At 43.3% G+C, this 18,796-nt stretch overlaps 1 protein-coding gene across 1 annotated transcript in view; it reads right to left on the reverse strand.

The window, feature by feature from the left end:
- The window catches only part of LOC143998112 (collagen alpha-1(XXII) chain-like), a 393,374-nt gene that overhangs the window by 113,058 nt on the left and 261,520 nt on the right, over positions 1–18,796 (reverse strand). The window contains exons 14-16 of the mRNA XM_077493857.1: positions 15,105–15,158; positions 12,862–12,915; positions 2,312–2,365 (exon numbers count right to left, since the gene is read on the reverse strand). Coding sequence (XP_077349983.1) covers positions 2,312–2,365; positions 12,862–12,915; positions 15,105–15,158 — 162 coding nt within the window. The remainder of the gene's footprint in view (positions 1–2,311; positions 2,366–12,861; positions 12,916–15,104; positions 15,159–18,796) is intronic.

Raw genomic sequence — 18,796 nt, forward strand, 5'->3', positions numbered from 1 at the left:
GATGGCTTCGTTGGATGCAGGGGAGGACACAGTGAGACTTACTTACCTTGTCCCCTGGATCCAGCGATGTCCTCCGCGCTGTGTGAGCGAGCTGTCCTCCGCTCGATTCACAGTGCCGAATGCCGCCAAGCTCCATTCCCTGCGGCGTTATGGTGCACGGGAGCAGAGAACGGCGGCAAATTAAAAAAAGTCAAAGTACACAAAATACACACAGCACTGTAATCTTACAGATTACAGTACTGTATGAAATAATTACACACCCCCTTTGTTCCTAGTGGTCTGTGCAGTGTCCTGCATGCACTTTTATATTATAAATACTGTTTTTTTCTGCCTGGAATTTGGAGATTGTCCATAGCAACCAGAAAGTTTCCCTTTTTCAGTGTTTTAGGATTTGATTACATTATTGAATAATTTTTATTATTCTTTATTATATTATAAACTTTATCATACCCGTGATGTCTACTAGACTCTGGTTTGAAGAGATTTAAGAGTGTTATTCCTAAGAATTACAGGACTACAATATAAAACGCCAAATTTCCATGCAAAATAATGGTACCGCTTTCCGCACCTAATTCCAGACTGAATCATACCGCCAGGGAGGTTAATGTCTAAACCACTGGCAACAAAAGTGAGTACACCCCTAAGTGAAAATATGCAAAATGTCCCAATTAGCCATTTTCCCTCCTCAAAGTCATGTGACTCGTTAGCGTTACAAGGTCTCGGGTGTGAATGGGGAGCAGGTGTGTTAAATTAAGTGTTATCGCTCTCACTGTCTCATACTGGTCACTGGACGTTAAATGTGGCACCTCGTGGCAAAGAACTCTCTGAGGAGCTGAAAAAAGTATTGTTGCTCTCCATAAAGATGGCCTAGGCCAGTGATGGCGAACCTTGGCACTCCAGATGTTTTGCACTCCGGAGTGAATGAGCATCATGGGAAATGCAGTTCTAAAACAACTGGGGTGCCAAGGTTCGCCATCACTGGCCTAGGCTATAGGAAGATTGCCAAGACCCTGAAACTGAGCTGCAGCACAGTGGCCAAGACCATACAGCGGTTTAACAGGACAGGTTCCACGAAGAACAGGCCTCACCATGGTTGACCAAAGAAGTTGAGTGCACGTGCTCAGCATCATATCCAGAGGTTGTCTTTGGGAAATAGACGTATGAGTGCTGCCAGCATTGCTGCAGAAGTTGAAGGGGTGGGGGGTCAGCCTGTCAGTGCTCAGACCATACGCCGCACACTGCATCAAATTGGTCTGCATGGCTGTCGTTCCAAAAGGAAGCCTCTTCTAAAGATGATGCACAAGAAAGCCCTCAAACCGTTTTCTGAAGCAGACTAAGGACATGGATTACTGGAACCATCTCCTGTGGTCTGATGAGACCAAGATAAACTTATTTGGTTCAGATGGTGTGAAGCGTGTGTGTCGGCAACCAGGTGAGGAGTACAAAGACAAGTGTGTCTTGCCTACAGTTAAGCATGGTGGTGGGAGTGTCATGGGCTGGGGCTGCATGAGTGCTGCCAGCACTGGGGAGCTACAGATCATTGAGGGAACCATGAATGCCAACATGTACTGTGATATACTGAAGCAGAGCATGATCCCCTCCCTTTGGAGACTGGGCCATAGGGCAGTATTCCAGCATAAGGACCCCAAACACACCTCCAAGACCACCACTGCCTTGCTAAAGAAGCTGAGGGTAAAGGTGATGGACTGGCAAAGCATGTCTCCAGACCTAAACCGTATTGAGCATCTGTGGGAAATCCTCAAAGGGAAGGTGGAGGAGCGCAAGGTCTCCAACATCCACCAGCCCCGTGATGTTGTCATGGAGGAGGGGAAGAGGACTCCAGTGCCAACCTGTGAAGCTCTGGTGAACTCCATGCTGAAGAGGGTTAGGGCAGTGCTGGAAAATAATGGTGGCCACACAAAATATTTGGACATTTTCACTTAGGGGTGTACTCACTTTTGTTGCCAGTGGTTTAGACATTAATGGCTGTGTGTTGAATTATTTTGAGGGGACAGCAAATTTACACTGTTATACAAGCTGTACACTCACTACTTTACATTGTAGACAAGTGTCATTTCTTCAGTGTTGTCACATGAAAAGTATAATAAAATATTTACAAAAATGCGAGGGGTGTATTCACTTTTGAGGCAGTACCTTCAGTGTTGTCACATGAAAAGATAGAATAAATTATTTATAAAAATGTGAGGGGTGTACTATATATATATATATATATATATATATTATTTTAGGTGTATAATGCAATTTCCAATTTCCTCTCCAACAATTGGACAAATGACGGATTAAAACTTACAGGGGCGCCCACTGGTCCCAGAACTCCTGGTGGTCCTCTGGGTCCCTCCAGTCCCTATATAAAAACACAACAACATATTAACACAGCCATAGATTTTATAGAGGACAATAAAGATATCACCCAGAATCAGACATGTCCATAAAATATATTTGTTTAAAGTAGTTTTGGCTTTAGATGTATTTTAATTCCAGGGTTCAGGTCTGTTTGACAAATAGTTAAATGAATAATAAAAAAATTAAAAAAAGAATACAAAAAGTTAAAAATTATTTTCTAACAATTATTCTGTCCCTTCTTGCAGTATTACCTACATTTATAAAAGTCTAGGTACTTGAATTGTGTTTGCTGAAGCAAAGGGTCAGAGCTCATATTGAATTTATCTCCTTAAACAAAGACCATGGGGGAGATTTACTAAAACCGAGCACACTGAATCTGGTGTAGCTGCACATAGTACCCAATCAGCTTTTAGGTTTTATTGTCAAAGCTTAAAGTAGAACTATAGGCAAAACCTTTTTTTTTTTTTTTTTTTTTTTTCATTTTGGATAGAGTAAGGGAGGGTTATAACCCCTGTCGGATTTTTTTTTTAACGGCATCTGTGTCCCATTGCGGAGATTTCCCTTCACTTCCTGTCCCATAGCCAAACAGGAAGTGAGAGGAAATCCCTGCAAATTAGGAGAATCCCCCCCCCCCCCCAGGTCACCGGGACTAGTGTCCCCATTGGAAGATTTCCCCCTAAATTTCTTTTCTGGGAACAACCCAAAATTTGTGATTTTCTTTGTGACAAATAGAGTGGGGCGATCTCCCTAATGGGGGCACAGACAGCAATAAAAACTGACAGGTGTTCTAATCCCTCTCCACTCTATCCAAAACTAAAAATTAAAAAAAATAAATAAATGTGCATTTAGTTATACTTTAAATGCTTCAGCCCCGGAAGATTTGGCTGCTGAATGACCAGGCCATTTTTTTGCGATTCGGCACTGCGTCGCTTTAACTGACAATTGCACGCTTGTGTGACGTTGCACCCAAACACAATTGATGTCCTTTTTTCCCCACAAATAGAGCTTTTTTTTGGTGGTATTTGATCACTGCTGCATTTTTTTTTTTTTGTGCTATAAACCAAAAAAAGCGTCAATTTTGAAAAAAAAAAAACACAATATTTTGTACTTTTTGCTATAATAAATATCCCCATTTAAAAAAATAAAAAATTCTCAGTTTAGGCCAATATGCATTCTTTTACATATTTTTGGTAATAAAAATCACAATAAGTATATATTGATTGGTTTGCGCAAAAGTTATAGCTTCTACAAAATAGGGGATAGTTTTATAGCATTTTTATTATTATTATGTTTTTTACTAGTAATGGCGGCCATCTGCGATTTTATCGGGACTGCGACATTATGGCGGACACATCGGACACTTTTAACACATTTTTGGGACCATTGTCATTTATACAGCGATCAGTGCTATAAAAATGCACTGATTACTGTAAGCCCTTGTACACACGGTCGGACATTCTGACAGAAAAAGTCTGATCAGACCGTGCTGTCGGATAATCCGACCGTGTGTGGGCTCCATCGGACTGTTTCCATCGGAATATACGGCCGACAAAGTTTTAGAGCTGGGCTATAAAATTTTCCGACAACACGATCCGATCGGAATTTGTCCAATCGTTTGTAGAGAATTTTGATCGGACAAAGTGCCACGCATGCTCAGATCAAATTCCTAGACCAAAGCTATTGGCTACTAGCCTGAACATAGTCCCGTCGTAAAGAAATAACGTCATCACGTTCTGAACGATCAGATTTTCTGACAACTTTGTCCAACCGTGTGTATGCAACACCAGTTTTGGACAAAATTCGTCGGACAATATCCAACGGATTTGGTTGTTGGAATGTCCGACCGTGTGTACAAGGGCTAAAAATTTCACTGGCAGGGAAGGAGTTAACACTAGGGGACGATCAAGGGGTTAACTGTGTTCCCTGTGTGTGTCTCTAACTGTAGGGGGAGGGGACTGACCTAGAGGAAATGACAGATCGTGGTTCCTAGCTATTAGGGACTCGCGATCTATCACTCCTCACAGAACAGGGATTTGTGCGTTTACACACAGACACTGCTGTTCTGGCTCTCGTGCCCGCGATCGCTCGTGGCCGGCGGTCATCGCGTCCGTCGACCACGAACATCGGCACCCTTGCAGTGCGACTCTGGCGGCTCACGTGAGCCTGTTATCCTGATCCTGCGAGCCAACGTATAGCTATGATGGCTCGTGGGATCATGCCGACCTGCCGCCATGGTCGGCAAGCGGTTAATGTGGTTGTAAACCCTTACAAACCACTTTGACCTACAGGTAAGCCTAGATTAAGGCTTACCTGTAGGTCCAAGAAATATCTCCTAAACCTATACGGTTTAGGAGATATTTACCTGAAGACAGCCACCGCTGTCTACGGCGCATGCGCTGCCAGCGGAGTGCAGGCGCACTGGGCAGGCCGCAGATCGCGGTGATATGCCGCGAGTGTCGGCTCCCGTGCGCATGCGCGGGAGTGACGTCATCGCTGCTCCACCGAATCACAAAGCCGGAGCAGCGAGACCCGGAAGTCACTCCGGGATCCATGGTAGCGGCGGACATGAAGACGGAGGACCACTTCGGGGGCTTCGTTCTCAGGTAAGTTATTCATAATGAGCTAGTATGCTATGCATACTAGCTCATTATGCCTTTGCCTTGCAGGTTCCTTTTTTTATTTTATTTTTTCAACTGCCTTTATTTCCTCTTTAACTGAACAAGCTAAAGTTAGATTCTGTTTGCACCGGTTTTAGTAAATCCCCCCCTATGTGACTAAATGCCTAGGCGTTTGGACATGTTGGGGGACACATAAGCCCGGAGAAGCATTGTGGTCAAAAAGAACTTCAATCTATTTCTCTGTTTTTTTAATCAATTGCAGGCCGTTTATGTGGCTTAAGGTTAACCGGTTCCCGACCGTTGCAAGCCGATGTACATCGGCAGAATGGCACGGGCAGGCATATTGGCGTACAGGTACGCCTAATCTTTAATGCCGCCCTGCCATTGTGAGCGCATGCTTTTTGGGACCCCGGTCACGGGTCCTGCGGATACCCGCGATCGTCTCACGGTGCGGCTGAATGGAGAAATGCCATTGTAAACACCATTTCACCATTCTGCCTAGCAACTAGTGACGCTGATCTCTGCTCCATGTGATTGGAGCAGAGATCAGTGTTCACTAAATGAAAGCCCGGCCCCCCACAGTTAGTAACACACCCCTAGGAACACTTAACCCCTACACTGCCACCCACTGGTTAACCCCTTCACTGCCAGTGTCATTTACACAGGAATCAGTGCATTTATATAGCAGTGATTGCTCTATAAATGACAATGGTCCCAAAAATGTGTCAAAAATGTCCGATGTGTCCGCCATAATGTCGCAGTCACAATAAAAATTGCTGATCGCCGCCATTACTAGTAAAAAAAAAATTATTAATAAAAATGCCATAAAACTATCCCCTATTTTGTAAACGCTATAACTTTTGCGCAAACCAATCAATAATTACCTATTGCGATTTTTTTTACCAAAAACATGTAGAAAAATACGTATCAGCCTAAACTGAGGGAAAAAAAAGTTTTTTTATATATTTTTGGGGGATATTTATTATAACAAAAAGTAAAAAATAATGAGTTTTTTTCAAAATAGTCGCTTTATTTTTGTTTATAGCGCAAAAAATAAAAACCGCAGGGGTGATCAAATACCACCAAAAGAAAGCTCTATTTGTGGGGAAAAAAGGACATCAATTTTGTTTGGGAGCCACGTCGCACGACCGCGCAATTGTCAGTTAAAACGACGCAGTGCCGAATCGCAAAAAGTGGTCTGGTCTTCGACCAGCAAAATGGTCCGGGGCTGAAGTGGTTAATATTTGATCACATTCTTTTCATATGTTTATTGCACACATTCCCGATCCACGATGAAATAACCATCAAGTATAGTGGAATTTGCTCATCAATTAAAGCGTAATTACAAAACAGCATTACGCTTCTCTTGTACTATAAACTCCTCTGTTGTAAGTCACAGACCAGAAATGTCCTCCATCCAAAGAACAGATTGGCAGAGTTTCTCAATTAACCTTTTCCTGCGAAGAGGACACTCTCAGAACATGAAATGATTCTATTTTGGAAAAAATGCACTATATTACTTTAATGTCTGTCCTTAGGATTGGTTCTTGTTATTTTTAATGTTTGGCGTTTCATTTGCAAAGCAGAAAATATTGGGAATTGCAAGCGCTCTTCAAATATTATACCGTACAAGACACGGCTTGTTCCAAAATAATGTGCTGACCCACTTTCTTTAAAACTCCGAGGGCGTTGGAGGACACGAGAGGCTAAATACTGGCCATAGGATGGGGGAGGGCAGGAGCCATTGCAAAACCAAAAAATAAAGACCTGTTTTCAAGACTGGAGTGGACTGCGGATAATAATAGAAGTTATTGGAAATATTTTTTGTATGTAAAAAAAATATATATATTAAAAGAGCTGCGTCCTTGTTTAGATCTTTAATACCCACCATGGTAAGAGACGCCCATTCTCATTAAAACCTAAATTTGCTCCCTCTCTCATCAAAGCCATAATATCCCATTCTAAAATGTCTATGGTATTTGAAAATCATTCAAAATCTCGAAATCAGGGGTCTACAAATTGTGGCCTGTAGGCCGGATGTGGCCTTTTGCTTGCCTTTATCTGGCCCTTGAGGCACTATTCCTCCCGCTGACAACAAAAATGGGACACTATTCCTCCCGATGACACCAGAGATGGGGAACTATTCTTCCCACTGACACCAGAGATAGGGAACTATTCCTTCCACTGACACCAGAGATAGGGAACTATTCTTCCCGCTGACACCAGAGATAGGGAACTATTCCTTCCACTGACACCAGAGATGGGGAACTATTCTTCCCGCTGACACCAGAGATAGGGAACTATTCCTTCCACTGACACCAGAGATAGGGAACTATTCCTCCCACTGACACCAGAGATAGGGAACTATTATTCCCGCTGACACCAGAGATAGGGAACTATTCCTCCCACCGACACCAGAGATAGGGAACTATTCCTCCCGCTGACACCAGAGATAGGGAACTATTATTCCCGCTGACACCAGAGATAGGGAACTATTCCTCCCGCTGACACCAGAGATAGGGAACTATTCCTCCCACCGACACCAGAGATAGGGAACTATTCCTCCCACCGACACCAGAGATAGGGAACTATTCCTCCCACTGACACCAGAGATAGGGAACTATTCCTCCCGCTGACACCAGAGTTAGGGAACTATTCCTCTTGCTGACACCAGAAATGGGGAACTATTCCTCCCACTGACACCAGAGATAGGGAACTATTCCTCCCACCGACACCAGAGAAAGGGAACTATTCCTCCCGCTTACACCAGAGATAGGGAACTATTATTCCCGCTGACACCAGAGATGGGAACTATTCCTCCCGCTGACACCAGAGATAGGGAACTATTCCTCCCACCGACACCAGAGATAGGGAACTATTCCTCCCACCGACACCAGAGATAGGGAACTATTCCTCCCGCTGACACCAGAGATGAGGAACTATTCCTCCCACTGACACCAGAGATAGGGAACTATTCCTCCCACTGACACCAGAGATGGGGAACTATTCCTCCCACTGACACCAGAGTTGGGGAACTATTCCTCTTGCTGACACCAGAAATGGGGAACTATTCCTCCCACTGACACCAGAGATAGGGAACTATTCCTCCCACCGACACCAGAGATAGGGAACTATTCCTCCCGCTGACACCAGAGATAGCGAACTATTATTCCCGCTGACACCAGAGATAGGGAACTATTCCTCCCGCTGACACCAGAGATAGGGAACTATTCCTCCCACCGACACTAGAGATAGGGAACTATTCCTCCCACCGACACCAGAGATAGGGAACTATTCCTTCCACCGACACCAGAGATAGGGAACTATTCCTCCCACTGACACCAGAGATGGGGAACTATTCCTCCCGCTGACACCAGAAATGGGGAACTATTCCTCCCACTGACACCAGAGATAGGGAACTATTCCTCCCACCGACACCAGAGAAAGGGAACTATTCCTCCCGCTGACACCAGAGATAGGGAACTATTATTCCCGCTGACACCAGAGATGGGAACTATTCCTCCCGCTGACACCAGAGATAGGGAACTATTCCTCCCACCGACACCAGAGATAGGGAACTATTCCTCCCACCGACACCAGAGATAGGGAACTATTCCTCCCGCTGACACCAGAGATGAGGAACTATTCCTCCCAATGACACCAGAGATAGGGAACTATTCCTCCCACTGACACCAGAGATGGGGAACTATTCCTCCCACTGACACCAGAGTTGGGGAACTATTCCTCTTGCTGACACCAGAAATGGGGAACTATTCCTCCCACTGACACCAGAGATAGGGAACTATTCCTCCCACCGACACCAGAGATAGGGAACTATTCCTCCCGCTGACACCAGAGATAGCGAACTATTATTCCCGCTGACACCAGAGATAGGGAACTATTCCTCTTGCTGACACCAGGGATGGGGAACTATTCCTCTTGCTGACACCAGAAATGGGGAACTATTCCTCCCACTGACACCAGAGATAGGGAACTATTCCTCCCACCGACACCAGAGATAGGGAACTATTCCTCCCGCTGACACCAGAGATAGCGAACTATTATTCCCGCTGACACCAGAGATAGGGAACTATTCCTCCCGCTGACACCAGAGATAGGGAACTATTCCTCCCACCGACACCAGAGATAGGGAACTATTCCTCCCACCGACACCAGAGATAGGGAACTATTCCTCCCGCAGACACAAGAGATATGGAACTATTCCTCCCGCTGACACCAGAGATAGGGAACTATTCCTCCCGCTGACACCAGGGATGGGAAACTATTCCTCCCGCTGACACCACTGATGGAAAACTATTCCTCTCAGTAACACCAGAGATGGGGAACTATTCCTTCTACTGACTCCCGCTGACCACCAAGCCTATGGCATTTTTTTGTCCCACTGACGTCAGGGTATTTTCTACTCCCACTGGTTACAGTTGTGCACCACTTGCAGTGAGAGAAAACAAATATTTGATCCCCTGCTGATTTTCTAAGTTTTCCCACTGGCAAAGGAATGATTAGTCTATAATTTTAATGGTAGGTTTATTTTACCAGTGAGAGACAGAATAACAACAAAAAATATCCAGAAAAATGCATATCAAAAAATGTATAAATTAATTTGCATTTTAATGAGTGAAATAAGTATTTGACACTTTCGCTAAAATTGACTTGGTGGCAATACTCTTGTTGGTAATCACAGAGGTCAGATATTTCTTGTAGTTGGCCCCCAGGTTTTCACACATCTCAGGAGGGATTTTGTCCCACTCCTGTTTGCAGATCCTCTCCAAGTCATTAAGGTTTTGAGGTTGACGTTTGGTAACTCAAACCTTCTGCTCCCGTCACCTATTTTCTATGGGATTAAGGTCTGGAGACTGGCTAGCCCACTCCAGTGCCTTAATGTGCTTTTTCTTGAGTCACTCCTTTGTTGCCTTGGCCTTGTGTTCTGTTTTCAGAACCACCACTCTAGAGGACAAAATAGTAGAGATGTGCATTTGTTTTTGTCCAAATGCATTTTCGTTCGAATTTTCGGGTATTTTCGTTATTGTTTTAGCAAACGATAATGAACACGCAGAATCCGAAAACCGAAAGATCTGACATAAACAAATGCTTTATTTTCGTTTTTGTTGTGACAACAGTTCGATATAAATAGGAGATTCGACATGACGCTGACAATAGCGATCTGTGTCCATCGAACCTGTGGTCCAATGTTCCTAACCTTAGCTTTATTAGTCCAAGATTATTCTACATATAGAGAAATGATTCGACATAGAGAGAAAAAATTCGACATAGAGAGACAATAGCAAAAAAGGTTGAATGTGCCTAACCTAACTCTATTAGTCCAAGATTCTTCGACGTAGAGAGAAAAGATTCGACATGAAGATTAGATGAAGCAGCCGCCGCCGCGAGTGGACATTTATGGTCAAATGCTCCGCCCATAGGCTAAAGAAGAATTCTAATGTTGGTTGATTAGTGATAATAATTCATAAATATAATTATTACTAGTGTCATACAACATTAGGATTCTACTATAGCTTGTAGGCGGAACATTCGACTGGAAATGTACGTCGTACAGTTTAGCTGCTCCATCGAATCTTCTTAGAACATTCGACAGACACCATAAGCCTGCAATGACAGATTCGACCTTAATTATTTCAGATTTTCAGACAAATACATTTTTTTAACGAAACAAAATAAATAAAAATGAATTTCGGGAGTAACTAAATACATTTGTTTTTCGGACGAAAACGAAATTCCGAAACAAAATATTTCAGTGTGCGCATGTCTACAAAATAGTAGCATGCACTGTCCAAAACAAAGAGGGCAATTTATAAATTCCCATGAAATGTATCAGTATAAATTTTGGAGCATAAATACAAGTTCAAGGGGCAAAGGGTAATCCAATGACTATCATTGGCAGTTCTCCAATATTAAAGTAGAGTCAAGGAACATATTGTTCTCTAGAAAACATAAAACTGGGTCTTGTCAAAAGTCTCAGTCCTGATCTAAACAAGTACACAGCTCTACTTAAACAATTATTTGTATGTATACTATATTAGGTAACGTCTTTAGATTGCTACAAGCCATTGTAGCCTTTATAAAAGGTCTTTATTATTTGGTCTTGGATGGTATTCTGCAAACTCTGAACTCTTTGAAGTAGGTAGAGACCATTAGAGTTGGAATTTTGAGTGCAAGAACAATTTAATTGTTCAGGTTTTTCGCTGCCAGCTCTATAAATAGTTAAAGTGTATCTGCAGCCAAACCTTTCTTTTGTATTTTGAGTCGAATTGAGAAGGTTTAGACCCTTTATTACATTTTATTGATGTCTCTTTTCCCACTGGTGTACCCTGTCCATCTGTCCCATTGACCCCTGTCACCAGAACTGGAAATGAGGGAAAATCCAAAATGTGTACCAGTCACTGAAAAAGCAATTGAAGATAAATCTTCCAATAGGGACACCTGTTTCAGTGGCAACTGCCTAAGATGGTATTTTCCTTCCTTTAATTAGATCTTCTCTTCCTGTTTCTACAAGAGAGAAAGCTGATTCTGATTTATGGACTTTTCAATCACCCTGCCCCTACTAACTGATCAATAGCAGCATGTAACCATTAAGGTTGTGGTCATGCACCGCTCCAGTCTTGAGTCTTCTCTTATTTTTACAGGAGGTGGGGTTCTTCTTTGGATGTCCATCTCACGGTCTAAGCCCTTGTACACACGGTCGGACATTCTGCCAACCAAATCCGTCGGATTTTGTCTGTCGGATTGTGTCCGAAACTGTTGCAAACACACGGTCGGACAAAGTTGTCGAAAAATCCAATCTTTCAGAACGTGATGCCGTAATTTCGTTACGATGGGACTACGTTCAGGCTAGTAGCCAATAGCTTTGATGTAGGAATTTGATCTGAGCATGCGTGGCACTTTGTCCGATCGGAATTCTCTACACATGATCGGAGTATGTCCTATTGGACCAGTTTGTCGGAATATATTTCCAACAAGTTGGAAAATTTGGTGCGACGGATATTTGCGACGGAAACAGTCTGATGCATACCACACACAGTCGGATTATCCGACAACACGGTCCGATAGGACACATTCCGACGGATTCTCCGACCGTGTACAGGGGCTAATAGATGTCCAGCAGAGGGGTCCTCTCAGGATCCAGAAGAGAAGTCTACAGGGGTGACGTCAGCACTTAGGGACTATTGGAGACCAGCTGGCGTAATCACTTCTGCCTCGCTAGCAAAGCTCCAGCCAATATTGCTACCTGTGTCTCTGTTAGGAAGCCTTCTCCTCACTAGAAATGAATGTATGATTTTGCTGAACTTTATTTAGCAGCTAAAACAGAGAAAAATGTAAGTATCCCAGGAGGCTGTGGGACAAGGGACATGTCATTCTGGACCTAAATGGGAGCAGAGTACAGGGTGAAGAAAAAAAATAGGAAAAAAAAAAAAAAACACAATTCTTCTAGGGGGAGTGGGGGTGCTTGCCAATTCAAATTCAGATCCATTTAGCAAGAAAATCACGACTCAGGTCCTAACTCTTCCTTACTATACAAAAACTACAAAACATTTTGGTAGAAGCTCGACATTAATTTGATTACTGAGCACAGGCCTTCGAAAAAAAAAAAAAAAAAAGAAACACTGACATTTTAGCTTATATTCTTTTCCTTAGGCTTAATAAATATTGCCACATTGCTGACTTTGTAAGAGTAAAAAAGCAGGACAGTTTAATCCTTCATGAATTCAACTTTTCTGTTGCTGAGCAACTTGTAGAATTTGCTATTGGTCTGAAATTCCCCTCACTTGAACTTATAACACAGTTATGAACTGTTTGTTCAAAAAAGTTTTCAGGCTTTTATTAAAAATAATGGCATTCATACCGGCGGTCCCGGAGGTCCTGCGACTCCGATCTCTCCTATTTCACCTTTGTCGCCCTGAAAGTTGACATCACAATAAGATAGGAAGTTAATTATCATGGGTTATATACCGGAATATAAGAACTATAGACAAACCTTTTTACAGTATGTACATGATGATGGTCCAACGTAAAGTCTACAATAATAATTTGTGTTCTACAAATCAAAATGTATTCCCTGCAATCTCCAGAAAGATGAACATACTAATCTGCAAAGGAATTTGCTATTTTAAATTTTCACTTTTACAGAGATGGTAATGTCCAGTTTATATTAGTGTGTAGTATTCTACGTTTTGGGCTAGGTTAAAAAATAGGTTTTTGGGGGTATGCTGGGGTTAAGATAATGATTTGGCATTACATTTTAGGAGTATTTTTAAACTATGAAAGTACTTGAATTGGAATGTGCAAGTTACCTGCCCTCTGTGGGCATAAATAATGTGCAAGCTTTATCATTATACTTTGCCTATTGTATTAGAACCCAACAGATCATCTAGGGCTGGGATGGGGCAGAAGCAAATAAAGTGTCATGTTGGGGAAGAGGGACGCAGCCAAGTTGGCAACCTGTTGTTCCTGCATAGGGATGAGCTCGGGGTGTTTGACTCGAACATCGGCCGTTCCTCTGTTTGGCGAATTCAGAACTTTGTGGACCGTTTGCACCAAATTCGTGTGGCACGAATGGCCCACAATGAACTACGCAATCACAGTGCATTGCTGGTTCGTGATTGGCCAAGCATGCACTGTGACCCCGCATGCTTGGCCAATCACAGCGCTGGCAGCGAGGAGAGCCATAATTGGCCACAGGCAGGATGCCTGTGTCCAATCATAGCTCAGGGGGTTTAGTACACGCCCCACACTATATAAGGCCACCAGCGCGGCGGCCTTATGTAGTGTGTTCTGGCGTGCAGGGAAAGAGCAAGATAGGCAGGGACAGTGTGTTCTTTTCGCAGGCATCTGCAGGAGTTAAAGTGGGTGTTGTGTGCCTCCAGCATAGTATACACCTGTAGCTACCCTTTTTTGCTGGTGTTCTCTAATACAGGCATCTGCTGACGTTAGTGGGTGTTGTGTGCCTCCAGCACAGTATACACCTGTATTTACCCTTTTATGCTGGTGTTCTGTAATACAGGCATCTGCAGGAGTTAGTGGGTGTTGTGTGCCTCCAGCACAGCACAGTATACACCTGTATCTACCCTTTATTGCTGGTGTTCTCTAATACAGGCATCTGCAGGAGTTAAAGTGGGTGTTGTGTGCCTCCAGCACAGTATACACCTGAAGATACCCCTTATTACTAGTGTTGTCTGTTGCATATCTTGCATATTAGCCTTTAAAATTAGCACTTTTGATTTCAAACTTTCGAGTCCCATAGACTTTAATAGGGTTCTAAAGTTCGTACAAATTTTCGGTCCGCTCGAAGGTTCTGGTGCGAACCGAACCGGGGGGGTGTTCGGCTCATCCCTATTCCTGCATTACCAGGCCGTTCCCTAGTATCTTTATAAAAGGGGCAACTGGGAGAATATAATTTTCACTTTTGATGAAATAAACTACTTTGGCTGATGGAGGAATGAATTTTGGTTACAATAATGTTAATGAAAACCTGACTTTAAACGCTGGTGCTCCTTTTGTATGATTTGTACTTTGAACTTTTGGGGTTCCCACCAGAGGGGAGCCTTGTTTTACATGAGCAGCTTTTTCCAGAGCAAGACAGCTCATTGAATAGATTTAGACCCTCCGCCCTTTCGAGTGGAAACGTGTTGAAATCTCAGCACCTCTTGATGTCTTTTTGGAACTCCGGAAGGGGACATGCATTTTTGCCACCAGCTGAGCAGGACCCAGAAGATTAGAAAGCAGCAGACCATTTGTTTTTGTTATTTTCTCTAAGAGACACTTTAATGTGTCACATATTTATATATTATTTGTTTCTTAAATATCAAGTTCTTCATGTATTTGCAAAAAAGTCCTTTTTGCAATGTATATCTTAATGAAATATAAAATATTAACATATGCATACATTTATGTGCATAAAATGTAAATATATGAATATTTGAATTTATTAAAACCTCTTTTTTATCCAATTTATGTTTTTGCTTCCGTGTACCTCATATAAAGTCCTTTGCTCTCATTTTTCCAAATACATACACACATTATTACGTGAAGCTGGATACAACAAATCCAGTACTGAAAATATATATTCTTTTTCATGATAAATCTTACCCGTTCTCCTTTGGTTCCTAGTCTGCCAGCTGTTCCAGGGGGCCCTAAAGATCCCTAAGAGAAAAAAAAATATTATCCATGAGCTTAACCAACAGGACTGGCAGACTGGCTCCTTTGTGCTCTCCCTAACATCACAAAATAACCCACAATTTCTGATAAATTAGGTACCATGCCTTTTTTGACTTACATGGGCCTGAAAGCTCATTCCCTGGCCCCATGTGACAGCACTGATTGTTTGAGCTGCCAATCAGAAAGGACCATCTCTGCCATATGGGAGGACAAAAGTGAATCATGTGGTCTTCATACCTAGAGGTTCTGTGTATTTTATTTCACTTAAAGAGAAAAGAGGTTCCCACCATGTCAAAAAGTCAGTGCATAGGCCACATGCCTGAGTATATATCACATATATAGAACAAAAAGGATATCCCCCCTTAAATAGGACCTTTTTTCTATGAACCTCAGTGTCTGTGGCCTTTAAGGTCCTATTAAAGGGCGAATATCATTTTTATTTTATTTCACTTAAGTCAACTGAATGGAGCAAGGGCAAAGCAAAGAAAAGGTGAGCATGTGCTTCTGGTAATCAAGCAGTTGACTGGACCTGTTCTTTATTCCTGCATGGGCATAGCACAGATTGATTTTAAGGGCTCGTTCCCAGTAGAACACACTCCAGTTGTATAATCTTGTGCTTTTTCATATATATTTTTTTGTTTTTGTTGTTGTTGCTGTTTTAACCATTTAAAAGTGACTTTCATGGCAAATTGCAGGTAAGTGAATCCAAAATGACTCCTCCTACAAAACATAGGAGAGTGACCGGATGTACAGGCTCTGTCCTACCTACTGTATTATCACTAGACATGTGCATTCGTTTTCGTCCGAATGCATTTTCGTCCGAATTTCAGCTATTTTCGTTTTCGTTTTGACAAACGATAACGAAAGCACAAAATCCGAAAAACGAAAGATCCGACATAAATAAATGCTTTATTTTCGTTTTCATTGTTACAACAGTTCGATATAGAATAGGAGATTCGACATGACTCTGACGATAACAATCTGTCTATAGAACCTGTGGTCGAATGTGCTTAACCTTACCTCTATTAGTCCAAGATTATATAGAGAAAATATTCGACAGAGAAAAAAGATTTGACAGAGAGAAAAGATTCTGCAAGATACTGTCCTAAAAAGTGTTTGGGGACCCGGGTCCTGCCCCAGGGGACATGTATCAATGCAAAAAAAAGTTTTAAAAACGGCCGTTTTTTCGGGAGCAGTGATTTTAATAATGATTAAAGTGAAACAATAAAAGTGTAATATTCCTTTAAATTTCGTAGGGGGGGGGTTGTCTATAGTATGCCTGTGAAGGGGCGCATGTTTCCCGTGCTTAGAATTGTCCCTGCACAAAGTGTCATTTATGCAGGAAAAAAAGTCCTTTAAAATCACTCGCAGCTATAATGAATTGTCGGCTCCCGTAATACAGAGAACACTCATTGAAAGTCATTGATAAAAAAATAAAAAAATAAATTAAAAAAAAAGCGTGGGGGTCCCCCAAATTCAATTTCCAGGCCCTTCAGGTCTGGTATGGATATTAAGGGGAACCCTGCCTCAAATTTAAGAAAAAATTTGACGTGGGGTTCCCCCTAAATATCCATAACCAGACCCTTCAGGTCTGGTATGGATATTAAGGGGAACCCCGCATCAAATTTAAAAAAATTTTGACATGGGGTTCCCCCTAAAAATCCATACCAGACCCTTTATCCGAGCACGCAACCTGGCAGGCCGCAGGAAAAGAGGGGGGGACGAGAGAGCGGCCCCCCCTCCCTCCTGAACCGTACCAGGCCACATGCCCTCAACATTGGGAGGATGCTTTGGGGGTCCGTGACCCCTCAAAGCACCTTGTCCCCATGTTGATGAGGACAAGGGCCTCATCCCCACAACCCTGGCCGGTGGTTGTGGAGGTCTGCGGGCGGGGGGCTTATCAGAATCTGGAAGCCCCCTTTAACAAGGGGACCCCCAGATCCCGCCCCCCCCCCTGTTTGAAATGGTAAGGGGGTACAAAAGTACCCCTACCATTTCACAAAGAAAGTGTAAAAAATGGTTAAATAAAACAAACACACTTTTGAAAAATTCCTTTATTAAAAATAAAAAAAAGATTCCAGCGGCGGTAATCCACTCTTGCTATCCAGCGACGGACGGTCAGCTCTCCATCGATGTCTAATGTCATCCAGCGCAGCGCAGCATCCTTCTTCTGTCTCCGTGGAGGAGACACTACAGACATTCCGGCGGCTTGACGTTTCTTATATAGGGTGGGCGGGGCCACCCGTCACCTGACCCCGCCCCCCTCTGACGCAAGGGGAAACCCGGGGTTCCCTGTGACGTAGGGGTGACCCGCACCCCTCTGATGTAACACAGGCAGGTTTCCGTTACATCAGAGGGGGGCGGGGTCACCCATACGTCACGGGGAACCCCGGGTTTCCCCTTGCGTCAGAGGGGGGCGGGGTCAGGAGACGGGTGGCCCCGCCCTCCGTATATAAGAAACGTCAGCGCCGGAATGCCTCCAGTGTCTCCGTGGAGGAGACAGAAGAAGGCTGCTGCGCTGCGCTGGATGACATTAGACATCGATGGAGAGCTGACCGTCCGTCGCTGGATAGCAAGAGTGGATTACCGCCGCTGGAATCTTTTTTTATTTTTAATAAAGGAATTTTTAAAAAGTGTGTTTGTTTTATTTAAACATTTTTTACACTTTCTTTGTGAAATGGTAGGGGTACTTTTGTACCCCCTTACCATTTCAAACAGGGGGGGGCCGGGATCTGGGGGTCCCCTTGTTAAAGGGGGCTTCCAGATTCTGATAAGCCCCCCGCCCGCAGACCTCCACAACCACCGGCCAGGGTTGTGGGGATGAGGCCCTTGTCCTCATCAACATGGGGACAAGGTGCTTTGAGGGGTCACGGACCCCCAAAGCATCCTCCCAATGTTGAGGGCATGTGGCCTGGTACGGTTCAGGAGGGAGGGGGGGCCGCTTTCTCGTCCCCCCCTCTTTTCCTGCGGCCTGCCAGGTTGCGTGCTCGGATAAAGGGTCTGGTATGGATTTTTAGGGGGAACCCCACGTCAATTTTTTTTTTAATTTGACGCGGGGTTCCCCTTAATATCCATACCAGACCTGAAGGGTCTGGTTATGGATATTTAGGGGGAACCCCACGTCAAATTTTTTCTTAAATTTGAGGCAGGGTTCTCCTTAATATCCATACCAGACCTGAAGGGCCTGGTAATTGAATTTGGGGGACCCCCACGCTTTTTTTTTTATTTATTTATTTATTTATTTTTTTATCAATGACTTTCAATGAGTGTTCTCTGTATTACGGGAGCCGACAATTCATTATAGCTGCGAGTGATTTTAAAGGACTTTTTTTCCTGCATAAATGACACTTTGTGCAGGGACAATTCTAAGCACGGGAAACATGCGCCCCTTCACAGGCATACTATAGACAACCCCCCCCCCCCTACGAAATTTAAAGGAATATTACACTTTTATTGTTTCACTTTAATCATTATTAAAATCACTGCTCCCGAAAAAACGGCCGTTTTTAAAACTTTTTTTTGCATTGATACATGTCCCCTGGGGCAGGACCCGGGTCTCCAAACACTTTTTAGGACAGTAACTTGCAAATTAGCCTTTAAAATTAGCACTTTAGATTTTGAAC

This window comes from Lithobates pipiens, unplaced genomic scaffold (genome assembly GCF_037356315.1).
Source record: "Lithobates pipiens isolate NorthernLeopardFrog02 unplaced genomic scaffold, aLitPip1_a1.2 Scaffold_19, whole genome shotgun sequence".
Classification (NCBI taxonomy): Eukaryota; Metazoa; Chordata; class Amphibia; order Anura; family Ranidae; genus Lithobates; species Lithobates pipiens.